Below are 27,044 nucleotides of genomic sequence, written 5' to 3'. Positions count from 1 at the left end.
CTGCCCCTCTATAGTTTGATGGCATTAGCGTGCACTGTGCACCAGTGTCCACTAGAGCCTTATACTCCTGTGGGTCTGACGTTCCAGGCCATCGAATCCACACAGTCCAGTAAACCCGGTTGTCCCTTTCCTCCACCTGGCTGGAGGCAGGGCCCCTCTAACACTGGTCACAGTATTCGCTGTTCACTTCCTGTAAATGTGAATCAAAAGTCCCCTGATTAAGGTCGGAAGTAAAATTAGCCCTCTTACTCTGTCTGGGGAACTGCTCACTGGAAACTGGAGCTGCAATTTTCCTGGGAGAACCGCCTTTTCTAATAGTTTTTCCTTGCAACTCACGCACCCGTGCCTCTAAGGTTGAGGTGGGTTTTCCATCCCACTTTCTCATGTCCTCTCCATAATCACGCAGGTAAAACCACAGGGTGCCCCGTGGTGTGTATCCTCTATATCCTCTCTCTTGAGCATAGGGACGTTGACTCCTAATGGCTGAGACACTGGTCCGTGCAGGTGGGGAGTAGGACAGATCCTCTCTGAGTTGTTGGAACTCTTGGCACATTTTTTCAGACAGTTTTTCCACAGCCGAGACACAGGCCCGTAGGGAGGAAGAGAGCTTTTCTTCGTAGTCCCGGAGTTGTCTAGCCACTTCATCCACCGTTGGTGCCTCGTCGTCTTTCCAGGCTAGTATTGCCAACGAGTTGGAATACGATGCTGGTGCGCTCCGTACCACCTTCCGCCACATGGATTGTGTGCACCTGACTTCATCTGGGTCTTTGGTTAACTGTTCATCATTCAGGTCACTGTAAATCACCTCCAGCACGCCTAATTCCCTCAGGTACTGGATACCTTTCTCTACGGTGGTCCATTTGCTTGGGCGGTATAAAACATCCTCCTTGAAGGGATACCTTTCCTTCACGCTTGACAGAAGTCGCCTCCAGAGGCTGAGCGGTTTTGCCCCTTTTCCAATTGCTTTGTCAATGCCCCCTTCCCTGGAAAGGGATCCCAGCTGCTTGGCTTCCCTACCCTCTAAATCCAGGCTACTGGCCCCGTTATCCCAGCATCGGAGCAGCCAGGTGATGATGTGCTCGCCTGGATGACGACCGAAATCTTTTCGCATATCTCGCAGCTCACTCAGGGATAGGGATCGGGTGGTCACCATCTCATTTATGGGTTCTTCCTCCTCTGGTTCTCGTGATGGCCCTGGTTCATCTTCATCCCTTACTAAACGAACTGATTTCCTCGTGTATTTTTTCTTCTGTATAGGGGCAACTGATACCGGCGCAGGTTGGTTCTCTGGTTCAGCTGCAGTGCCTGCCACTGGGGTTGGAGTGGCTGCAGTACCTGTGGTGGGTGTTGGAGTAGCCGCAGTGCTTGTGGCTGTGGTTAGAGTAGCCACAGTGCTCATGGCTGTGGTTGGAGTAGCCACAGTGCCTGTTGTTTTGTCATCAGATCCAGAGACCCTCTCTTTCCCTTGAGGGTACTGAATAGTGTTGAACAGGGCTCTATAAGCATGGGCCAGTCCCCAGCATGTTGCAATGAGTTGTGTCTCTTTGGAGTTGCCAGGGTGAGAACATACTTCTTCCAAATACTTTACTAGTTCTTCAGGATTCTGCACTTGTTCAGGGGTGAAGTTCCAAAACACTGGAGGTCCCCACTGCCCTAGGTACTTGCGCATACGATCCCACACACCCTGCCACTCATAACCCTCCAGCCTTGGGGCAGATCTCTGGATGATATTCTTAAATTGCTTACTAACCTTTGTCAAAACCAAAACAATATTCCCAAGAAGTATCAATAGAAGTATCTTAACTGCCCAGGGATGTTCAAAATACTGAAAACTTTCTGTAATGAGGGAGGAAGCATTATAGAATAAGGTAATGAAGGTGCCATTCTGTAGTTCCTCCGCAACAAACGTCTCCGAGGGAAAGGTATAATTGCTAACTCTCTCCATGAGGTGGTACCCGAAGTACAGTAATGACTTGTGTATAAAACCCAGATACAAAACCATGCTCAAGGTCAGGATTTTGATAAGGAACCTCCCAATCAAAACATCCTTAATCACTACAGAGCATAGCGCAATGCACAGACCAACACCAAGCTTTTAACATGCACAGCCAAGAAAAGAACATGGTACAGATCAGATGAACTAATATCATGACTGGCAACTGTTAACAGATTCCTTAATACACTCTAGTTAATCTGTTCTTATCTCAAACCCTTCGTGCCCCACGTTGGGCGCCAAAAAGGACTGTCGTGGTTTAGTCCCAGCCAGTAACTAAGCACCACGCAGCCGCTCGCTCACTCCCCCTACCCTGATGGGATGGGGGAGAGAATTGGAGGAGTAAGAGTGAGAAACACTCCTGGGTTGAGATAAGAACAGTTTAATAATTGAAATAAAATAAAGTAAAATAATAATAACAACAATATAATAATAATAGTAATAATAATATACAAAGCAAGTGATGCACAGTGCAATTGCTCACCACCCGACGACCGATACCCAGACAGTTCCCGAGCAGCGGTTGCTGCTCCCCGGCCAACCCCACCCCAGTTTATATACTGAGCCTGACGTCATATGGTATGGAATAGCCCTTTGGTCAGTTTGGATCAACTATTCTGGCTGTGCCCCCTCCCAGTTTCTTGTGCGCCTGGCAGAGCATGGGAAGCTGAAAAAGTCCTTGACTAGCATAAGCAGTACTCAGCAACAACTAAGAACATCAGCATGTTATCAACATTCTTCTCCTACTAAATCCAAAACACAGCACTATGCCTGCTGCTAGGAAGAAAATTAACTCTATCCCAGCCGAAACCAGGACAATGTCAAAGGCTAATGTTGTAGCTATTTCTAGTGAGCTACTTTTCAGGCGGTCTGGTTTACAGTAAAGCAGTTGCTCAAGTTCCTGGTGATACAGGGCTGTGTTTCCTCTATAGCAAAAAGAGGAGACTGCTCAGTTGCAACAGAAAGTCTGTAAGGAATTTTTATGGATGTAAGATTAATATGGATTCCATTTTTCTGGGTTTGTTCAGCAGCAGTAGTAAGAGAAAGCATAGTTGCAAAAATTAAGCAAGTTGAATCTTGTAAAAATTGTAAAAATAAGTATAGATCAGTTTGCAGGGTTTTTACTGTAATGTGACATGCTAACATGATGATTGGGGGTTTGTAAGGTGAAATTGAAATGTTTCATGTCTGGAAGGTTAAAAGCTTATCTGTTTAGATGTTAGCTGGACATCTTTTTTTAAACAAGAAGGGATGTCTATAAATGGTACAGCAAGTTGAGAGCAGTGCATCTGAAACTTAAAATGTATAAACAGGTTTCTGGAGCAGCTGCTGGCAAAAAAAATTAGGCATATCACCCATTTCAAGTATACAAAATCAGCTTGTATTTAACATTTGCCAGTGGATTTTGCAATAGTACGTAAGTGCTAAGAAAGAAGCTTTTTCTGGCAACAAAGTCAAAGTTTACATTTTCAGGGTTGAGTTTTGTCCTGTGGTTGTTCTAGTTTGGCATTTTCTGCATTTCAAATGTCTGTCCGTAAAGAAGGCAAGTTGGGCTTCACAGGTGAACCTTTACAGTTTGGGTAAACAGCACAGTTGACCTGGGGACAGCTATTACAGCAAAAATTCTAACTTTCTCAGTAGGGGTTATTGCAGCACCTGGCAATTAAATCACTGGTAAGGTGTCCATTTTTTCCCCTTCCTTTCTTCATGTAGGTATGTTGTTAGCACAGATGATGCAGAAAATTCCAGTAGGTTTGGAAGTCTTGAACTCCTCTGAACACTGCAGTGTTTTAATTTGCATTCCTCGGGCTGAGACACAAGTGTGATAATGCTGCTGACCAGATCAGATGCCCTTCTAGTGCTGTTATTAGCTAAGAATGTCCAGAGATGGACAGGAACTAGTTGTTTGAGCTATTGTGTCTTATCTTCTATAGCATAAAGAATACATGTTCTTCTGTCAGCTGTTGGAAGAGCGATTATGGAGTAATAGATTACTTTGTAAAGTGTTTAAGTGAAATAATGCTATACCAAAAGAGCTTATTGTGAGCAGATAACCTGTGTGATGCATTCATCCTGCAATGTAGTATCACTGCAGAATCCTGTGACAAGCCTTGCATTTACAACAGTAAAGACTTAAAATAAACAAAAACCCACCCTGGTTGGCAGTTGCCAGTGCTTCTTGTTTGTTGTATAAACTTATTGAAGCACATTATGTGGTGCTGTGAGTTTGAGGCATGCTGATGTTCTGAAGCTATAAAACCTTCATGAATGTAAGCAGTTTTCTCAGGTATAATTATAGTGAGGTGCAGAAGAACGGCCTGTAAAATGGAAAGCTTGCATTACAGGGATGTTTTCCTATTTTACAGTGGCTTGAGAGTACTAACAGGCTACTGGCATACTTGAGCATGACCATGAACACTTGACAGTCAGTGTTCCTGATAAGCATGGTTTAACTTTAACTTAGAAATGGACCGAATCGTATCTAGTGATAAATCAAGTAAATGAATCATTAGCAAAAGTGCTCTTGAACTGCTTTGCCAGGACAGTTATGGGCAGATTCTTTTTTTTTTTTTTTTTTTAAAACAAACAAAAACCAACCACCCACTGACCCCACAACCAAACAAAAAAACACCCCAAAAAGCCCCTCAGTCCTGGTCCTGATTGTTTCGTGGTTTGTTTCTTTTTTTCGTTAAAATAAAATTTTATGGATCAACAACTATCAAAATTCTAAACTGAAAGGAAGTTTGTGCCTTCTTTCTAACGACTGTAGAGGCAGTTTGTAGCATACTATTTTTGAGTACTTGTTTTGCTGGCCTTTAAGGTTGAAGGCAGCATCTTACCTATGTGCTTGTCAGCAGTTCACAACAAGCTGTTAAAAATCTTAAGAGAGTTTATGTGGCTTTTCAGAGAAATATCTTAATGGAATATGAATCTTATATTTAGTACTTATAAGTGCTTATTTTGTTAGTGATGTTTAAGGTTAATGTTGAATCTTCTTTTTAGGTTTACCTTTACTTGTGCAAAGAACAATTGCAAGAACTATAGTACTTCAAGAAAGTATTGGTAAGGGTCGCTTTGGAGAAGTCTGGCGAGGGAAGTGGAGAGGAGAAGAAGTTGCTGTGAAGATCTTCTCATCAAGAGAGGAGCGCTCATGGTTTCGCGAAGCAGAAATTTATCAAACAGTTATGCTACGGCATGAAAACATTCTTGGATTTATAGCTGCAGACAACAAAGGTTAGTGATACTATGAATTAATTTTGCTCATTGTGAACCCGCTCAGAGTAGATGGCAAGTGGAAGGGAAAATGAAGTTGTGAGGATCCAATTAAGAGTAGCAAAAAATAATTTTGTTACTAGAGCATTTCAGGGTTTGGCAGGCTTTTCAGGTTTAATGAAGGAAAAAAGTACATTTTCCTTTTTCTGGAAAACATGCTTTGTGTAAATCTTAAAAAAAAAAAAATGGCATCTTTAATGAGGTGTAATTTCTACAAGCAAGTTAAAATACTGGCTAAGTTTGGTATCAAAAAGGAGATGCCTATCCTGTCAGCCCACACTTCTGCTGAATACCTGTACTTCCCTAACAGCTTGATAAGATAGGTGTGTGGGACCAAAAGAGATCATGTCTAATCCTGTTGTCCTAATATAAAGTCGGAGGTAGAAGATTAATTTTTAAGGCTGAGATATGAAAAGCTATTCATTTAAAACTCCAGTTAGAAAAGAAATTGGAAAAAGGGAATTCATTATTTGTTCCTAGTATTAAAAAAACTGCACCTGTTTGCTGAAGCTCTCCTGATAAGCCTTTAATTATCCACCAAGAGGAACAGTTTAACCATTTTTTCAACTTGATTTGTTGCCATTTCAGTCAGATGAAAGTTTCTTGGGTTTTCCTGCAGTCCAATTCAAGACATGAAAATTTGGCAAAACCAGAGGTTTTGCATTTCTTACATTAAGGGGAGCTAAAATGTTATGCTGTTGTTTCATTCAGTTACTTTAATCTGAAATTACATGTTTCACCACAATGGCCTTTGACTTTTTTGCGAAGAAGGCACTAAAAGAAAATTCTGTCACCTTAGGGAGGAGTCAGGAATTCGCACACATCCTGGATTCTTAAAGGGCGCTCAGTTTTGTGGGAAATTCCTAAATGGTTTCAGTGTAGTTGAAGTATAGATGTAAATAGAGTTATTTTTAATTGCCACTAGATTAATTTCAAGTTTCTATATCTATATAAATCTCTAGAATTGGAACAGAACCCAAGAGTTTGTACAGAACACTTCCCTTCTCCAGGAAGGGGTTAGCTATAGCTACCTTGCTCCTAACAGCCGTTTGTTGAACTTCTCACCCTCCAAGAACTTGCAGATCTACAGCATACCAGGCAACTTTTTCCATTAGAAACTGTCTTACTTTCATGCCTAAAGTTGTATTGGATATTAATAGCACCTGCGAGAACTTGAGTTTGTTCTGATGGACCTAGTGGAGTATCTGGAGCCTGGGTTTAAAATCAGTAGATCAGTTGCATTAAAGACATAAATGAAAATCTATCTCTGCAGAAGCCTTAGGTACTATGTCTTACTTAAAAGCATAAAGGATATATTGCAATACCTTAGCTATAACTTTTAACAAAACCTATCTGTAGTTAAGCATACTAGTCTCCCATTTTGCCCCGAACCCATAGATAGTTTGTCCCAAAAATACACTTGACTGCTGTGCAAAGGAGATATGCAGAAGGTTTCCTAAACGAGTGGGTTCCTAAAATAATTTCCTGATTATTTTTATTATTATGTTATTGCTCAGGTTCCAGATGCAATAGAATGAAATTCCATTTGACTTGGTCATCTTTAGTCATCTTTAGGTTCCTTGTAATATTATAGAATGCAATATGAAATTGTTTCTGGTTTCTATTGTTAATATGCTGTACATAAAAATAAAAAATCCATAGTTGATAGGTCATGCTATTATTTGAGGCTTTAAGGCTTTAGGGCAAGGCTTTTCTGTTTTCTTGAGAACTAGTTGGTAATTGGTTTATGAAAAATGAATAAAGACATATTTTGAAAATGCTGCTATTCTTGACTATTTTCTAACAGTGTTGCTGGCTGAGCAGATGTGGAAAGCTGGATGATTATTTTTAACCAACCAATGCAGAATTCTCAGTATAACCTTCTGCATTTGCTCAGTGAGGAAATATGTACACACTGTTGTGTCTCTGGGTTAGGCATTCAGAAGTCCTGGATATTGAAGGAGGTTAATACTTCAACTCTTGTTTAGACTACTTCAGGCCACCTATATTGCATAAATGGGAGAACGTAGAGGGACCGTTATGGAAGTAGTTCTTCCAGTTTAGCAGGTGAGCTGTCGTGTGGTACTCTTGAAAGGAGCAAGTGTATGGCAAAATGGTTCTAGAGACCAATGGCTCTAAACACCTATTAACAGTCTTTCATTGTAGATGCTGGTGCTAACTGATAAATGCTTATTAGGTGCCAGGTACAAGATAAGGTATCAGTTCACAGCAATAATAGCTGTGAAGGATTTGCATCCATTTCTCCATAGGGGCAGACTGTTGAATGCATTCAGGAGTTACTACAGCCTAGCTTGACTGTACAAAGTCATTAGACTGTAAGAATCTGAGTATGTCTAAGACCTTGCAAAGATGACTACGGAGACAGAGCAGTACAAGGAATTACTTGTGCAGTCCCAATTCAGTGCTTGCTGAAAGCTTCAGTGATACATGGAGAATAATTCTCAGGAGTCGGTTCTTGTATATTCATCCTGAATGCTGAGGACTTGTATCTCCTGACGTGTAGTTTGTGGTGTAAATATGGGCCAGTGTCATGTTGCAATTCTCGCTACCAGTGAAGGAATTGATTAGGTCTTTCCTCTTAATGCAAGAGCATGTTTTTCACAGCTGCTGGGGAACATCTGGCTGGCCACTGTAGTTGTAAAACTGGGGGGGAGGGGCTGCCTTCAGGTAGAAGGGTGCATGTATAGCTTAGAAAGTGTTTACAAGCACAGGTAGATCAGCTGAGTCAGTGACGTTCAGCTCAGATGGTGGAGTCATAAAGCTTGTGACTGAACTGCTGTCTTCACTCCTTGTTCTACTACACTGTTTAGACATTCCATGTGCCTTAATGGCACATCCTCCTCTACTTCCCCATAGCTGTATGGTGTTCAGACTGCTACAGGAGCTGGTCTAATCTGTCTGCTTTCCCATCCCAAAATTTACTGGGAAATAGGTGCTGCTGTTAAGCCAGCTTGAGGACTGAGAAGCAATGTTGTTAACTGCAGTTGTGTTCTGTCTGGCTGGCATGGTTGTGTTCTGGGTAGCTCTTTACTTAGCCAGGAGTATACACTAACTTCCAAATACTGCTAGGTCAGGGAAATTACTTTCTGGGCCATGTGTTGCCTTATTTTGAAGCACCTAAACTAATAGTTTGGTTTTTGTGTGGGTTTCTTCTGTACTTTGAAACCTAGATACTTAATTGTAAAGTGTATCAGGGACTATTTATCTGCACTATGCTACTTGCAAAAGAGCAGTGTTAGTAACCTCTGTTTACAGTACTAAAGGTTTCCCTGGGTAGCTGTCTGTAACCATACATGTTACAAGTAAGGTGAAGTCTTGTACTACACGCTTTCAGATAACATTATGCACTAAAATACTTTGGTCTCTCCATTCCTTCCCCTGAATTGAAAGCTGCGCTTCCCAAGGTGAAAGTTTTGTTCAGTCAGACTACCTTACATGATAAGTGGATCCCCAAGAATTATATTAGGCAATATGCTGTACAGAAATGAGCAGAATTCCTTCCTCTTGAAAAAAGTAATATTTGAGCCATTTATTCTATTTGAAGTTCTGGCATTAGCCTGAGTAGAAGGAATTTGACTGGAAGATCTTGCTAATCTACACAGCTCAAGTGCTTTTCATCAATTTAATTGGATGACTATCTTAATGTGATGGAGTCAAGCTGTTTCACTAACAAAATATCAGTCCTCTTCCAGCCACAGGCAAAAGTGTTTTCCCTGACATCTCCCCAAATATCTTATTTCTAAGAGTTTTCTAGTTTGAGATCCCATCTGTGTCTGATCTTTTCACTGCTTTTTCCTCTGTTTTTCTGTTACGTTATCTGTATGCCAAAAAAGGCTAATATATCCCACTCTCTGCTTTGAAACACTTAACTACATGACAGCTAGAGAACACATGCAATTAGGCAGTTTCCGTAACTGCTTTTAAATGTTCAACTTTGAACATAAGTCTGCAGTTCAAAACTTGTACCAAGCAGTACTGTCACAGCTTAAAACCTAGTATTTGGTTTAAAAACACGCATGTGCCAAGTCTAAAGTTTTGGTTTGCTAGTACCAATGTGGAAAAAGCATTTTTTCAATTAAGTGAATTCAGTCAATTGCATTTTAATCAAAACTTGATTATATATTTCATAAAGCAATTGTTATAAATTCCTTTCTTCAAGAAGCAGCTTGTCTAAGATGGATGTTGCTTGGACTTCACTAATGTTTTTCTCAAACTGTAATGAGTCTTCTAACAAAAAATCTGAAAGCTTTTTTACTTAGAATTTCAAATTTTGTTAGAACTGCAAAATAAAAACCTTTTGAGTGATTTTGATGGTCTAAAATACTTTCAGGTTTCTTGCAAACAGATGAAATAACCATAATTAATCTCTTAAATAGGTTTCCAAGATCATATGTAAACTTTTGTAGTGTTCTTGAACATTCTGAAATTGCTTGAGATTCTTGATCATGGTGTGTATATTAACTAAATTAGGTTACCTTGTCATGGAAGGCTGTGCTACTGTATGTAATTACTACTGAGTGCAATTACTTTTTCTTACCTGATAATGCAAATCTTGTGATTGAAAGCTTCATGGCAGATGCTGTTTACTGTGCAGCCAAAAATACTCTGGGTCAGGTTAATTATTACTTGGTAATAATTAACTACTGTCAACAGTGTAAGAAGACTGAAGTTCATCATAACATGTTCTGCTTATATTGCTAAATGAATGTGTAGCTTGTCAAATATAGCAAGGTAAAGAAAATGTAGTAGGTCCCATCTGATAGCTGGACACTGTACTTATTGCTGCATTTCAGCTTGTCTGTATTTAGTATTATTCCTGTAAGCTTGGGTGTAACATTATCTCTTCTTAAAATCTTGTTGGAGGGCCACAAATATGACATACAATAGGAGAGAATCATGGCTCCTTTCAGGATGGGTAGTAAGCCCAGCTTTGTTTTCTTGTTTGGAAGGAAGGTAGAAACAGACTTAATATTCAAACTTGCAGGTAATAAGATAAAACTGAAGTTTATCTTTGGTCTGTGATCAGCAGCATATTCTCTTCTTAGGTGGGCACCTAGAGTTAAGAGTGGAAAAACTTTATGCAAAGACACTATAACTTTGATTCAAAGCAATGATTATTCTTCAGAAACTTTGTGACATCTTTAAAAGATCTGTTTAAACACAATAGGTCTGGTAGACTACTTAAAATTAGATTACTAATTTCCGTACTTATTGGTGTCTAAACTTCAGACACCTGTTGAGGTATCCCATTCATATGAAACAGGAGAAGAAATCAAATACAGGATCAAGAAATGAGTGTGTATAGTGCTAATGCCTAGGAGAGGATTATTTCAGGCAATGTAGAATCATAACTGGTGAAGCAGTAGAATAAAACTGAGTGAAGAGAACATTCTGAACTGATTAAGTTAGTTTATCTTGAACTTCTACAGCTTTTTGGAGCTCTTTGACTACATGTATTTGAGAGCACTTTTTATATGCCTGTGCACACATATCTGTTTCTAATGGTTCAGTGAAGCTAATACTGTGAGATTGAGTTTTCAGAGCCCACAATTTTCTTTGGAAAAAGTATGCTGAGTTCTACAAGTTCATGCTTGGATATGTGAAGCAGCAAAAGAAGCAGCAGTCCTAACTAAAATAGTTGAAGTTATTTTAAAAAAAATAACTTTAATTTCCTTTTTTCTTTTTTAAAAAACAAAGCTTAGGAGTCACTTCTGTGGGCATACTATAAGAAGCTTCCCACTGCAGTAGCAGGTTTCTAAGAGTCTTTCACAGGTTAGAGCATTTGACTGCTTTCTTTTGCCTGTTTAACTTACATGAGACTATTCTGTGAATGTAGCAGGGCAGAATTCTCTTTCCATTATGAGAATTGTTTGAATGTAGATTAGACTCCCTACTCGGAAGCAATTGGTGGCTTTTTAATTTTTTAGATTATTTTTAATGGCATCACTGGCCTCCCTAGAAACATCCAAGTAGAAGGGATGTTTGAAAGTTTTTCCCATCCTCACCCGAGTGCTTATTTAAAGATAAGCACAAGTACTTCTATAAAGCCAGTTTCTGTCAATCTGTAGATCAGGCATTTTGTGCCTCTGACTTTTCTGGGCCGGGTGTGTTCTTTGAGGGGAGTGGAGGAAGAGGGGAAGGAAATGTAAGAAACTCCTATTTGGAAACTAAAAATTTTTCAGTATGTTTTATGATAGGAACTAACTTCTGAATTCAATTCTCTTCTTCCTACTCTTCATATTTAGTTCTTGAGTATGCATTTTGATAATCCTTAGGGACTGCCACATAATAAGATATCTTTTTGGCTGAGTTTTCTCACAGAATAGTGGCTTTATAATTCGGGATAGAAGTCCAACTGAAATCTTTTGTGGGATAACTAGTCTTTTAAAGAGATGAAAGACTCTTCTACAAAAGTAGCTAGCTACAAAAATACTTCTCAGATCTGCCACATGAGAGTTGCCTTTATAACAAAACAAAATTGGAAAACCTGTTTTGGTGGAAAACCTATTTAGTTCTTATCTGTCATTTGTATGCCTTGGGATGTCTGCAAATGTATTATGGCCTGTCATGTTCTTCATAGTTTGGTGAAAAACTGCACAGCAAACTGGTTTTCTCATAATCGGTGTTATTCATTCTCTTTACCCTTGTGCCTCCTGGAAACCTCAATTTTGTCCAGCAACTTAGAGGTCACCAGGGGTGGAATTTTACTTTGTTTTTGAGGTAATGTGTCCAATTGTTGCTTGCAAGCTTCTGCTCCAGGAGGAAGAATCTACCAGCTGCTGGTAACTGTGGAAATTGGCTCACAGCTGGATAGGTTATAGGAAGACTGAAGGAGTCATGGGGCAGAGCTTGAAAGATTTTTTTTATGGACAACATTGTACTAGACCAATAGTGACAGGATTAGTTCTGCATTATACATTCAGCACTGTTCCCCACAAGCAGAAAAGTTAGGGGAAGACAGGGACTGGCTAATACACTGAATAGTTCACCACAGAATCGGTGACATTGGCTTTCTATGGTATGTCTTTTAGCTTAAATAAAAGAATACTCACTAAGCTGTTCAGAAAGTCTTACATGGTAGTCCCAGCCCTTACCTCTGTAAGGGTAATTTAATTTAACCTTTAAATGCTGCAGGGATAGAAATAAAGATTTAAGAGTCTAATTGGCTGAGGTTACTTGCAAAACATAATTGGTACTTCATAAGCATTGTATAAAAGTGGCATATATGGTTTGCTTGTCTTTTTTGTGTTTGTAATATTCATGCCAGTGTTATTTTGCAGACAATGGTACGTGGACTCAGCTGTGGTTGGTGTCAGACTATCATGAGCATGGATCACTCTTTGATTACCTGAACAGGTATACAGTAACAGTGGAAGGAATGATAAAATTAGCTTTGTCCACTGCCAGTGGTCTTGCTCATCTTCACATGGAAATTGTTGGCACACAAGGTAATCTTACAACTATTCAGCCTGTCATGTGGATAATACTGGATTTTTTAAAAAATTACACGTACATAGCTTTTTCTACTATAATTCTCTTGATTAGAACATTCAGCCTCTTCAAGGTGTAGTTCTTTCCACACAGCTACTTAGTTATGTGATGAGAAGGCAGCTGAACTCAGCACAGATACCCAAGATAACCCCTTGTGGAGCTGAGTGAATTGAAAAATGTCTGTTTGGGACCTGTAATAATTTCTAAACTAATAGAACTTCTTAATTTGGAAGGCTTTTTACCTTCCTTTCTATGGTATATCCAGGTTTTATGATGTAACAACCCTTCCTATGAAACACTTACTAAAAGGCACTATACTTAGTGCCTGTAATATCTTCTTAACTTTGATTTGAGACAGCACTATGGGTCTATTTCCAGAGATATTAGAAATGTTTTTGTGGCAAGTAGTATGTGTCTACAATAACTACTTGCGTGAAGAGGGAAAGGAGTGGTAGAGTGGAGGAATACAATAGATGTTTGAGGCACTTTTCTGGACAGCCACCCAGTCCACAATGAATGATTTCAGGAGTTACCCTGATGCACATAAAGCAGCAGAACTGGAAGGAATTCTGTGACTTCAAACAAAATCCACACCAGGCTTAGAATAATAGTGATTTTTTTTTTTAACAGATGTGTTATTTCTGTTTTTTTCCCCTTACAGGCAAACCAGCGATCGCCCATAGAGATTTGAAATCAAAAAATATATTGGTAAAAAAGAATGGAACGTGCTGCATTGCAGACCTAGGATTGGCAGTTAGGCATGATTCAGCTACAGACACAATTGATATTGCCCCAAACCACAGAGTGGGAACAAAAAGGTAAACATTATTCATGTGATGTCATGTGACTTTTTATTGTAAAATGCCTTGTTTTTTTTTTCTTGTTCCATATAGAAGATTTTTGTGGGTACAAACACAAGCAGCAGGAAAACGTAAATAATGGCAGGTAGAGTTCCTAGGCACTTCCTTGCCAGCTGGTAATTTAGTTAGACAGTAGGTGCTTAAAAAGCATGTTGAATCTTGGCATTTATAACTAGCATGTGTAAAATACCAAAAACTTGCAAAATATTGTAGGGCACAAGTATATATTAAAACAATTAGACTTCATGAATGACAGCTGTATCTTTATTCTTTTTGCTTTGTGTTGCATGGAAATGTTGCTTGCAGCCCAGTCTGGAATGTACGACAGGATATTGACAGTGAAAGTAAAAAGCTAGGGTTTTTTTCAGTGTGAAGCCTATTTGGTAGAACATAGAAGGTGCAGAGTCTTGGATGCAGGCTTTCATGGGATCATATTTTTGAGAGAAATACGAGAACTTAAACCAGCAGTCATCTTTGTCATCTAATGCATAAATAGAATTATCAGCAGATGAATTGGTATACTCCCTTTCTTTCAAAGGTCTACTTGTGAATTTGGAAATAACGGATTTTCTTGTCCTCAAAAGAACTCAGAGCTGTTTAATTGCACTTGTGTTATATATCTCCTTAGCGAGTGATACTGCAGGGGAGAGGCGGGGTGTGATTGGGGTTTTACAATGAACTAGCATGCCCCCTTAGCTGTGGCTTTTTGGAATAAAAAACTTCTAAGGCTCAGTGAACAAAAGCTTTTAGAACATGTACTGAGAGTTTGTTTTACTGACAGTTATGTCACTGAAATTACTTTGTTCTAAAGCTCTGCTGTACTAGTCCTTTGCCAACTTCAAAAATACCACACAAATGGTCAGGTGAGATTTATTTTCTGAACTACTACTAGATTACAAAGTACTGGGCATTATTCCTTCTCGAAGTCTCCAGTAATCATTGGTAGTAAAACAGCAGACTACTTTGCAATGACAAATTCCAAACTTAGCTGTGTGCAGGGCGCATACCACGTGTGACTTAGTATTTTCTACTATACCTACATGCAAAGAAAAATGATGTGCAAATCAGTTACTTTCTTTAGCCTAGTCTTTGGAGAAGGCATCCTTTCAGCTGTGTCTGTAGATGCTGCTTACAAGATCTCTTCTTGCATAGGTGCTACTAAGTTGCTTGTTCATCTGCCTTATGCTTCTTCACAAGGGTAAAGCTGTAGTAACTGTCTTGTTTGCTGCCATGGGTAGCAGCAGGACTGCCTGTTTCCCATTTTAAAGACATTAGTCACTTCTATCTCTGAAAATTGTTCATTCTCATGAAAGGCTTGGTCCCCTCTTCATCCCTCTTGTGCATTCTTAGGTAAGTAACTCTGCAGCTCTGGTTAATTTTTCATAATCAAATTCTGATCTTACCTGTTCAATGACAATTCTAACTCCTGTTGATTGCCACTGCTGGTACCTCTTCTGCACATAGAAGCTCTGTGTGCAAGTTCGGGAGATTTGACTAGGTTTATAATTTTTCTAATGATTGTTGTAAAAAATGTATGGTCTAGGGAGCAAGCAAGACTCACTGTTGGGTGAGTGATCTAGGTGCTGAGTCGGACTGATGATCCTTCTCTCTGAATGAATCTTTATTTCTTTTCTGTTCAGAGGCTTAGCTTTACCAGAGGGTGTGAACTGTGTGCTTTCATAGCTCAGCCTGCAGCATAAAGCAGGGAATGTGAGCTTTAAACTGAGAAGGAAATAGAATCACTCTTTCATTCCCTGAGGCATGAAAAAAAAGATGAATTCTCCTCTTTTTTTTTTTTTTTGAGAAGTGTGGCCCAGCTGTTACTTTTGGTAGTTGAAATAGGCTGTGTTTTAAAAGAAGTTTGGCTGCAAATTCCACCTTAACATGAGTGCTTTTCTGCAGTTTAGGTAAACCCAGTATGAGCAGAGTTCTAGCTACGCTTGTGGAGAACAGGCTTGGTAAAGGGAGATGTCACTCAACATGTGTATGGGTCCTGTTTGACACTGAGCTCCCTATATGCTGTACAGGAAATTTAGGCAACTAATACAGAGCTTTTGGACTGAAAGGGGTGGTGGGGAGAGGTCAGCAGGCACCCAGAGTTTGGCAGGGCCTGTTCAACATAATTTGTAAACTTCTTTGTAGACTTCTACTTTCATTCTTGGAGGGTGCTGAGCTGCAGACCTTGTTCAGAAGGTCAAAGTGAGTCCATGTAGAGTAGTTATCTCCAGAACGATGCATTTCTGATATATAAGCTGACAAGGAGATGCATATTTCTCTCCCATTTGTCTGATAGCCGTGAAATGGCTAATCTGCTAACTGCACTAGATGACCTACTTGCCTTTCGTCTTGCTTGTTCCAGCAATAATCTCTCAGACTTTTTGAGCAGTCAGTCACCATTCTGTGTTATGGAAGCCAAAGCCAATCTAAATGCATTGATGGAGGATCATGGTAAGAAGTCAATTTGCCAGTAAATTAAATGGAAGTCATGTTTGGGGGGTGAGGGGGTGGGATTTTTTTCTTTTGAGGATATGAATTCAGCTCCATTGCCACATTCAGGCCTGTTAGGGTCTTTCCTCTTAAAATCCTTGTCCTTAGGATGATTTACAGAAACTGAGACAGTCTCCTTTACTACTTGTGTAAGTGATTCTGGCTGACAGTCTGGCAACATGGTTGGGGTTTTTGATTTGGTCTCTTCTCATTCCCATGTGATCTGAAGATAGATCAAATATTCTTTCTTCTAGACCCAAAGCTGATCACTATACTGTCAAGTACCTGAAGTAGCAGAAGATGATTATCCAGTAATGCAAAATCCTTGGAGAGCATTAAAACACCCACCACAATCTTGCATTCTTGATTAAAAAGCTTTTGATACAGGTGGCCCAGAATAATTTGAGCCTTGTCCATATCAAAGATTGTGACATATATAAACTTAAGACTCTACTTCCATTCAGTACATACTGTCAAAGTAAACTTTACATTCCTCTTTAGACAGTTGTCCTCTGCTTGTGCTGTGTTTGTCACTTGTGGGGAGTTTATATGGCTGTACACTGCTTAGGAGAACTCTCATGTCAGCAACCCTTGTTGAAGTTCTGGACTACTGGTTGCATTTTTGCTCTTTTGTTGATGGACCTTGCTTCCTTGTATGTATGTCCCTTCTACAAGATGTAGTAGTGCTGAGAGAGTTCTGAAGGGTCTGATAGTCCTGAAATTTATTTTAAGTAGTGTGTCTTGTATTCTGCCTACCATCCCTGGTACTAGAAAAAGAAAATCCTCGTATTATCTTGATTAAATGAACTTGTGCATAGGCTTCTCTGTCTGTTCCAGAGTGTTGCTTTTTTACCAGTTAACTGTGCTCTCCAAAGCCCTGGTGTCATTGTTTGCCTGCTTCATTTAATTTGTCAGCTTGAGATTGACAGGGAAATGATGTGGAGAAACACACTGAACTCTGCTAAACATTACAGATTGGATTTATCCTCCAGAACTGTAGCAGATTGAGAAAGCAATACTACAACTGATGTTGACTGATGCAGCAAATACCATTCATTCTTTCCAGCAGCCAGGGGGGATGCTGCTGTCAGTAACTCTCACAATGCAGTCCACACTGACATTTTGCTTGATGTTCCCACATTAGGCCTAGTCACTAAACAAGGTGATAATCACTTGGATGCCATGGCCAGTTTTCAATCCTTGTTTCTCAGTTGAAAGTCCATCACAGATTTTTCTATTGCAGGAAATGTTGATAAAAGTAAACTTTTCTTGTGAGCACAGTTGTTAATGTGTAACCCAAATAGGTTTTACTGTTGCGGAGGGCAGGGAAAGCCTGGCATGGTTTATGATGGGACTTGCAGACTGTGTGATGAAGAATCAGTTACTGCAATGGTAGGGACCATTTGTTCCCAAGAAATCATTAACAGTGCTGCTTTTTTTAACCAGCCCTTCATGTTTATTCCTTCTGTAGCCTTGCTAGGGGATGTTATAAGTGGTGGCTGTATTTTGGCAGATTCCAGGAGCTGGGGCTTCCTCCTGTCTGGCTGGAGCCCAGCCTGGTGTTCCAAAGAGCTGGGGCTCTGTCCATCCCAGGCCCATGGATGTGGCTGCTCCTTTCTTATTTAGGGATTCAACCAGCAGGGAGGCTGGGCATACACGGACACATATAACACTGACAGGGCTGATTTACACAGATTGCTATATACCATGTGCTGTCTTCAACACCCACATAAACACTGTCAGAACTTGTGTAAAACATAAGTATAGACAGCCAAGTCTCCTTCCTTCTCTTCAGCTGGTCAGGATTGAACTTCATTAGTGAAAACACACACACACACCCTTCTGTAGCCTCACAAGCCCATGGATGTTTATGAATTCCTCAACTATCAGTACAACCCTTGGTGTGTCTAATGCCCTCTTCTGTGCTCTACAGGTCTCCCACTCACCAGCTGGGTTGGGTTAATGCACAGTAGCAAACAGATGCATGTACTTGTATGCACACCTACATGCATGGATTCCCTCAAATACCAGTGCAGGCCCTACCCCTGTCAAACATCCCTGGCTGGGCCACCTATTTGCTGGCTAGACTAGCTTGAAGTTTGCTAGTGAATTACACCCATGCATGCCTGCCATCCATACCAGGTTTGGAGGAAATGCTGGGCTCACCCCAGCAGCTAGCACCCAGGCACATAGACCTTATGAACTGAGATTCTACTCCAGTAGGAAGGTGCTGAGAGGCCCTTACTCTGCTTCTCTCATCCTGGTTCTCCCCTGTAGCTGGTACCTGTAAGCATATGACTGAAGCCTGTGACCTGTGGTCCCCCTTCAGTGGCTGAAGCAGAGACCCTCATTTGCTCAAATTGCTGGCACCATGTTCACCCACTGTCTGACTGTAGTTGTTTGGTCCAGAATTCATTCATACTAGTACCCCCCACAGTAGCTCCAGATATGTGCTCCTAGGATCTGCAGTTACCCTTCCAGCTGCTGATGCTGAGACCCACTTGTTGGCATGTAGTCCTTAGAGCACATGTACACATGGGGTTAAGAGCAGGATTGCACAGAAAGATAGGATTTAATAAGAAGATAGGGTGTGCTGCGGTGAGCAGGTGCAGGGCTTGGTCAGACAAGTGACTGGCAACTGTTTATGCAACTGGCCCCCCTGAAGTCCTTTTCTATCTATTGCCCCACTTTTGTTCCTCCCAGTTACCCTTCTCCTAAACATTCCTTGATAAGCATTGCATAGTCCCACAGGCCTCCCTTGAATATCCACAATCCTCATGTTCTTCTTGTTTCCCACTTATTAGCAGTTACAACATCCAGACTGGCCATCTCTAAAGCTATGCCTGGAGTTTTTTAATAGCCCATCAATTAGCAACTGGAGGCTTTTGGTCTTTGTCATTGTCTCTGTTATCCTGTGTCTGTCAGGTTTATGGCTCTATGTGTTTATTGCTTCACGTTTTGCTTATTCCCCCTATTCCTTTACTTGTTCCTCTCAGTTTAGTTGTTCCCTTTGCGATGAAAGGTCTTTGATTCCATAACCTTAATGAAGCAGATTTTCCTTTGCCTCCTTTTCCACATAAATACTCAAATTTGGTTTTGAGCTTATCAGTAGCACGGAACTTTCTCTACAGTAAATATTCATGAAATTAAATGTTTTCTTTTTTTTTATTGCAAATAGGTACATGGCACCTGAAGTTCTAGATGATTCCATAAATATGAAACATTTTGAATCATTCAAACGAGCAGACATCTATGCAATGGGATTAGTGTTTTGGGAAATAGCTCGGCGATGTTCAATTGGTGGTATGTGGCAATCTTTACAAAATTGGACATACTAAGGAATTATAAGTAACTTACAGAACCTGAATATGTTTGTGTAAAGTTTGTTCTAAAAACAGTGCAAGGTAATATCCAGTATGTCTCAGACTTTCTAACTGTTAATCCTGTAAATGATGACTGGTTTATTCAACCTCTTTGTAAATTGATGAACCATAGGAATTATTCTTGTCTATATATACATATATATATATGGGGTTTTTTTTCCCCCCCTAAAACCTTTACATAGAGGGGAGGAAAGGGTGAAGTTAAATATCCTTGAGAGCAAGGGGCTAACAGCACAAGTAAGGACTAGCTATAATGTGTTCAGGTAACATCCGTGCCTTATTTAAAAGAAAACTTGCTATAATAAATCTAAGAAGCATGTCGTTAGTGTAGCATATGAAAGATTTGACATAGCTTCCATCTTTTCTAAATATATAAATTTCAAAATTAAAAATTCTTCAAGGGTAATGTAAATACTCCTAAGGTATGGTTAAGGATTTATTTATTTATTTATTTGTCAGCCATTGTAATGTAATTTTTAAAAATGAAAATCAAAAAAGACAATGGTAGGGTACTGATAAGGAACACAGTAAAAAGTGAAGAATATGTAATTTAGTGTTAGCTAAAATAAAGCTATTTTCAACCTATTACAGGAATCCACGAAGATTACCAGTTGCCATACTATGACCTCGTTCCTTCAGATCCTTCTGTTGAAGAAATGAGGAAAGTTGTGTGTGAGCAGAAGTTAAGGCCCAATATTCCAAACAGATGGCAGAGCTGTGAGGTATTAACTAACCTTGCTAAAGCTGCATTAACAGACACTAGAGGTTTTAATAATTTCAGTGGCTTAAAAATTGTTGTGCTTCTTGTTGAAGGGAGAAGGGTTGCTTCTAGGAGAACTTACGATCATTGCAGCTTTAATGAATGTCATTGATCCTTGGTTATACGTTACTACTTAATGTCATTTCATAAAAAATAGTAGCTAACCCTATGTGGAGATTCTAGGATCCCTTCCTGTGAAGCATAGGTGACACTAATGTAAATTAAAGCTAGTCTGAATTATGTTGTACAGGAAGTATCATTGCAGATGAATTGCACAACTGGGGGTTGTACTGCGTCTGGCTGGGATTGAGTTAACTTTCTTCGTAGTAGCCTGTATGGTGCTGTGTTTTGGATTGTGACCAAAACAGTTGCATAGCGCACCAATGTTTTAGCTATTGCTGAAGGGTGCTTACACAGCTTCAAGGCTTGCTCCATTTGTCACCTCTGCCCCACCTACCCCTGAGTATGCTGGCGGTGGACAAGAGGCTGAGAGGGAACACAGCTGGGACAGCTGACCCAAGTCGATCAGGGGGATATTCCATACCATGCAATGTCATGCTCAGCAATAAAACTGGGGAAAGGGGGAGTTTTCCAGGGATTGCTGTTGCTAAGGGATTGGCTGGGCATCAGTCAGATGGTGGTAAGCAATTGGGTTTGTATCATTTGGGGTTTTTTATTTTGGCTTGGTTTTCCACCTTTGCCTATTAACTGTCTTTATCTCAACCCACAAGCTTTCTCACTTCTGCCCTCCTGAATCTCTTCTCTATCCCACTGGAGGGGGGAGTTGAGTGAGCGGCTCTGTGGGGCTTAGCTGCCTACTGGGGTTAACCCACAACAGGGGTAGTAAAGATACATGAGGTAATCAGGTCTGTGCCAGTTGCTCTGTAACTAGGCTGGTTAATCTCTTTCAGTAAGTGGACTTGCTAGTTTCAGCTCAATACTCTGCCAGCACAGCAGTACTGCTTGTTGGGACACAGATGGTGTCTTCAACAGTGCTGTGCTGCCTCATGTGAATGCTTACTTGGAACTAACTTATTCAGGGGTCTTTGCCCTATCAGTGTGTAGTAAAGCAATATCCTACAGACTGGCCAAAACAGTAAATGCCTTTAGGAATTTTCATCCAAAACTGTGGTGGCCTTAGTACTTTGTGTGTCTCGGAATTTGTACTGTATACATTTACTGAAAGATGAACACAGTTATTAGGATGCTAAGACTGTAGTAAACCAAAGACTTAGAACTGAAGTGTGCATGTAGCAACCAGTCCTGACCATGCCTCTGTAGAAGTGCTTACCTGATTCTGGGGTGAGTTCATTGTGCTGGTAGTCACTGCCCACACAGTAGTATGCACAGCAGCGAGCTCTTGCCTTTCCAGCCAGCTTTGTTCATATTGCTTGCTCTAGGAACCCAATGCTTTCTGATTGAGAGCTTAGGAGAATAGCTGCAGTAGGCTACAGTAGGAGTAAGAGATTGATGAGATATGATGTACTTTAGATGGAAGAGGGAACTGGGTTGTGGTGTGCGTAATGAAAACATGGGTGAAGGCCTGAGATAAGAGATTGGGCAAGAGAACGCAGGTAGGAGAGAAAGCGATGATACACACAGACAGACTGTAGAGTCATTTTTTAAATGCTGACACTCCAATCCCGCAAACTTAGTGGCTCGATGTAATACAGCTTTGAGTGTAAAATCTTGGAAGGTAGAGCTATTACTTCATTTAATCTTCAGTTTTTATTTGCATTGTTGCTTGTGTAGCAGCATTCACAGATTTCAAATAATGGCTGTTTGAAGGATAGAAAGACTGCAAAAATTTTCAGAGTCGTTACAGAGCTTCAATTTGAGGAAGACAGCTGATAAACTTCCGAATTGCTATACATTGAACTAACTCCTTAACTTGGAGGTACAATAAAAAAGAATGTGTTTTTGTCTAATGTAAAAATTCAGAAAACAGTTACAGACAAGCTACTAATTTTTCATTAAAATATTTTTGCATGGGCTGAAATTCTACTGAAAAATACTAGTTCTGCTCTACAGTATTTTAAAGAATTTTATTTTTCTGTAAAAAAAGTTAAGAATTTGCAGTCTTCCATGCAGCTGTAGTAATAGACTTCAGAAATGCATGAAGAGGCGAAGGCAGAACAGAGGTTACATGGGCTACATTGGAACAGCAGTACATATAATTACTTGTCTTTCCTTTGCAGGCATTACGAGTAATGGCAAAAATTATGCGGGAATGCTGGTATGCCAACGGAGCTGCTAGGCTAACAGCTTTGCGCATTAAGAAAACGTTATCGCAACTTAGTCAACAGGAGGGGATAAAGATGTAATCCCAGATTTGCTACCGAAGAATACTGTAAAAATCCATATCTGCACCAGAGTGGCGTGTTAAGAAGGTTAATTGTTCTACCTCATTGGGGGAACAGAAGGATATTGCTGCCTTTTAGTACTTCATAGGAATGTCACTTACTAGGATTTTTGTGGACATGCTAAACAGTTGTGTTGGGTCCTTTCTGTGCACTATGAACCTCTTTCCCAGGTTACTTACAAAACATTGGTGTAGTCTAGTTTTATTTTTATTAACCTATAATTTTTTATTTGGAAAGTTGATAGCTGGTCTTAATTTCTAGTTAACTGTGCTAAAAAAAGGAGGTCACATTTTAAATGGAACTGGTTTGCTATATTGTTCTAGAGTGCATTGATGGCTCTTTAAGAAACTTTATTCCTGGCTGGTACATTGACTATTCTGAACCACTGTCACTTCTTTGATTCAGATTGTGAATGTACTGTTGGAGTATACTTTGCTAGCTATTAAGGTAGTATATCTTTTGGACTCTTACCTTGATTTACAAATTGACCTCTTTCAGTTGTGGGAACATAATTTATGCAACTATACTTCATACATGATTACTGGGTTTTTTCCACTTTTTCAGAACATTACATTGCCTTCAAAATAGATTGTATTATACCAGTAAGTGCCGCTTTTGAGTCTTTTAATGTAAAGCAGTAGGAGCATACAAAGCCTATGGTACTTTTTGTTTCAAAAATACAGGTTAAGATCTAATTCACACTCGTTTCAGCAAGTGAGTACATAATTTGTGGAATCCTTTAATTTTACCAAAATCTGACTCTAAACCACTGTAGGAGTTTTACATAGTGTAAGCTAGTTAATTCACTGTCATATTTTGTAATTTTCAAGTCATGAGTCATATATAAGATTTTTTTAATCAAGTGGTACTTCTAAAATGCTTGAAGTACCTATCTACTTAAGAAAAGTGGCAAGAGGAGTAAGATGTTCTTAAGGAGATTTTGCTTCATTAAATCAAATATGAGAAACATTTTCTGTGCAGTTCTGCAGAGTCTTAAGGCTCAAAGAACTATATTTGCAATTAAATGAGGATTAAGTGCACCTGTAATTAGGGAGAAGTTATTTGGGCTTTTGTAATAGAAAGTTCAAAGCTGCTTATAAATTTTATGTGCATATATTTTGTGTGTGCCTCGTACACAGAAAGTGGTGAGCTATATAAAGTGGTGAGCTGCAGGTCTTTGGGTACAAATACTAGAGGATTCCAGCAATCCTCTTCATAGTTACAAGGACAAAGCTTATGGTGGCTTGTGTTGTCGTAAGAACACAGAAGAATATATGTGGCTTTAGTCAAGATTTGCCTGAGATTTTAAGGATATCACAAGATTTTTGCAAACTTGTTTAGAAGTTTAATTGCTTCCTGCCCAAATGTACAACTTCTGCAGGGGACTGGGGGAATTAATATGGAAAACTATTTTTTAAAAAATGGTGTGACCAGGATATTTTTTTAATTGCAGTTTTAGGGAGAGTCTCGTTGACCTTTGGTTTCATTTATGCCCAAAACACTCAATAGTGTTTTAGTACGTAAATGTGCCTGGTAATGAATATGCCACCTAACCTCCTACTCTCCAGAACACATCAGTATCTATCCTATTATGCAACACACATGGCAACCTTAACTCTGCTTCCTTTTCATTCTTCAGCATACAGGCCACAGAGTTTTTCACAAAGCTAGTAGCAGTGGCAGGGTGGTCAAGAGTGTGTTCAGTGGTCTGTGATATATGGTAGTTAAAGCAGTGAGATGAATGGGTCCTGGTAAGAAGAGGCTATATGGGTGACATAAGACTTAGCCAAGATAAGCCTTAGCACTTCGCTAACTCTTGCCTATTTCCAAATTCTTAGTGCTTGCTTGGAGATAAGTTTAAATGATGTGGGAATTGCAGACCTTCAGAGGTAGAACTGCAAATAATGAAATGCTTTGTTCAACCACCTTTATGGATGAGTTTACTCATACTGGAAGATGATATCCAGGAGAAGAGTTAAAAATAAGAGAATTTCTTAGAAAACAATTGGGCTTAAACATATGTACAGCTGTCACACTTGCGTTTGTTTGGCATTATCTGACCAGTCAGGCTTACGTGCTTCAGGCCTCTATCATTCAAAGCTGGATCAAAAATTACTTCATGTAGGTATTTTAAATTAACTAGCCTTTGTGCAAATGGACAGCTGTGCACCATGGAGCTTTTCAATTATGACTGTTCTAAAAAATGATTGAATATAACTAAACTGCCAAGCCTATTTGGCATGCTTCTCTAACAAGTTCTATGTACCTAGACAAATATTTAAAGAAAACAGGTTAGCATTAAAGTAGAACTTACCATATCTCCATACTAATTTCAAAAGGCTTCCTATTTAAACAATTTGTTGACTTTGTTAAATTTTGAGTTTTTCATAGGTGTAACTGGATCTTTACCATAGATACAAATGGTATAGTTCATACTTTAGAGTCATCAGGCTACTGGCATGCTTCAGATCTTTATAGTAATCTTGATGGTAACATGAGAGAGCTTCCAATATAGTTCATCAAATAATTTAATTAGTGGCTTTTGTTAACACCTACAAAAACGTATTACCATAACATTTAGTTTCCTCAAATATAAGGAGCAGTTCTGTTGCATTTAAAAAAGAATCTACAGCAGCTGAACAGCATCATGGCATGCAGATTATTTGGTCAACTGTACAGTGGTTTGTTACATGTCTCATCTCAACTGTCTACTAGTCTTCATTCTCCTGAATTGCTAGCAACTATTCTTACATTGTTCTAATTTTTCGCTTTGTAATAGAAGCTTGCAGAAACAAAGCACAGGAAGGATGCGTGATATAGTGTGTGACATTAGGAACGTTATTTTGGGACAACCTTATTATTCATATTGGAATGCAGAACAGGAAAATTCTGAATAGAGCTATATGTATCCTCAGTTCTGACACCATAACTTCAAGCTTTGTTCTTTTCCATTCTATAAACTGAACACCTTTTACAAAGGCTGTGTCTGTATATATTAATGTAACTTTAAATGTTACCTGTGTAAGATCATATCTTATATATATGGACACAGGTACACATAAGTATTTTTTAAATTAAGATTGTAATATCACCAGATCTGCTCTTGGAAATCCAGGGGGACCAAAATATTTTAGCATTCAAAATATTAATTTTGTATCATTTCAAGTATATACCAAAACAGTTTCTGATTAATACTGATGCAAATGTTTATTGTAAATATTACATACGTTATACATTCACTTAAGTTTTGTGGATTTAATCAATTTGACATTTTAGTAGCATTGAAGCCTCAGTTTGGTTTACAGACTTGTGACCACGTGGATATGGACATGGAGATAAGGAGCATTGGAAATGGTCTGATGCTGAAAAGCCCGAAACATTGTTTTGGAATGCTGGAATTCTTCAGGGATCTTCCAACCTTTTAAAGCTGGAATTCTGGGATGTTTCTCAAGCTGACTTTCCAAGTATGACACAATGTCACCCTCCAACGGTTCCACTTGTAATCCTAAGAAAGATTTTGTATATAGGTAAAGACATTGGGATTGACTCTATGGGGACATGAAGGTTTCAAATGAAATAAGAGGCTATTTCATTTTTTTCAGTAATGGCTCTGAGTGTGACTGCCATGGAATTCACCTTTTAGTTAGTCCTTGTTTATATTGTGCCATTGAAACAATTGCAAGGTGTTAATCATTTTGTGTTTAAAAAAAAAAAAACTTCACCATATCAGTTGCTTTAAACTCAAATTACCTCTTAAAAGACCAAGGTACATTTACCTCATGTGTATATAATGTTTAATATTTTTCAGAACATTCTCCAGGTTTGCAGTTACATGTTTCTAGAAATATGGGTATTACTAAATTTACAACTTCAGCGGTACTAAAGGTATTATCTGGTGCCCCAAAACACTTTAATTTTCTGTATTTTATTGTATTAGCAAGTTTGCTGCTTTGTCACTGTAGCACCTGCCCTTACATAGCTGTGTGGATACTGCCTTGTAAATTTTACTTTTTGGATGATTTGAGGATCCTGTACAGATGAGTGTCACTTTTTTAAACCTTACAGAATTGTGCATTTCCCTTACATTTCTGAAAATATGTATTGTATTTGTAGAGTATACATTTCAATGGATTGTAAATAGGACAGTAGAAGAGTGGATGCTTATGTTAAGTGCTAACACTACAGTAGAGAGATTAAAGCAGTGAAAATAAATAACTTTTTTCAAAATGCGTGAGTTGTCTTTCAGAGGAAGAAGTTGCAGGTGGGTATGGGTTTGGGTGTGATGTTGTTATTACCTGGCAAAATGCGGATTTACTGTGAATTCCTTTCCTTGGAAGGAATTTCTGCTGGTATAAAAATGATAAAGGGTTTTGCTAATGCTGAGGCAATACATCTTGTGTATGCTATAGAGGA

General features: G+C 39.3%; 1 protein-coding gene across 6 annotated transcripts in view; it reads left to right on the top strand.

Moving 5' to 3' along the window:
- TGFBR1 (transforming growth factor beta receptor 1) overlaps positions 1-26,824 on the top strand; it is a 43,473-nt gene extending 16,649 nt beyond the window's left edge. For 3 of the 6 annotated variants that reach the window (XM_075706573.1, XM_075706577.1, XM_075706574.1), the window contains 6 exons: positions 4,997-5,227; positions 12,568-12,735; positions 13,440-13,596; positions 19,304-19,428; positions 20,100-20,230; positions 22,467-26,824. In XM_075706573.1, the coding sequence (XP_075562688.1) occupies positions 4,997-5,227; positions 12,568-12,735; positions 13,440-13,596; positions 19,304-19,428; positions 20,100-20,230; positions 22,467-22,592 (938 nt within the window). In that variant the 3' untranslated portion in view covers positions 22,593-26,824. The remainder of the gene's footprint in view (positions 1-4,996; positions 5,228-12,567; positions 12,736-13,439; positions 13,597-19,303; positions 19,429-20,099; positions 20,231-22,466) is intronic. The other 3 variants (XM_075706576.1, XM_075706575.1, XM_075706578.1) reach the window with 2 other exon arrangements.
- The last annotated feature ends 220 nt before the right edge of the window (positions 26,825-27,044 follow it).

This window comes from Pelecanus crispus, chromosome 2, assembly GCF_030463565.1.
Source record: "Pelecanus crispus isolate bPelCri1 chromosome 2, bPelCri1.pri, whole genome shotgun sequence".
NCBI lineage: Eukaryota > Metazoa > Chordata > Aves > Pelecaniformes > Pelecanidae > Pelecanus > Pelecanus crispus.
The sequence above is the reverse complement of the archived record's forward strand: the minus strand, read 5'-3'. Positions and strand labels throughout refer to the sequence as shown.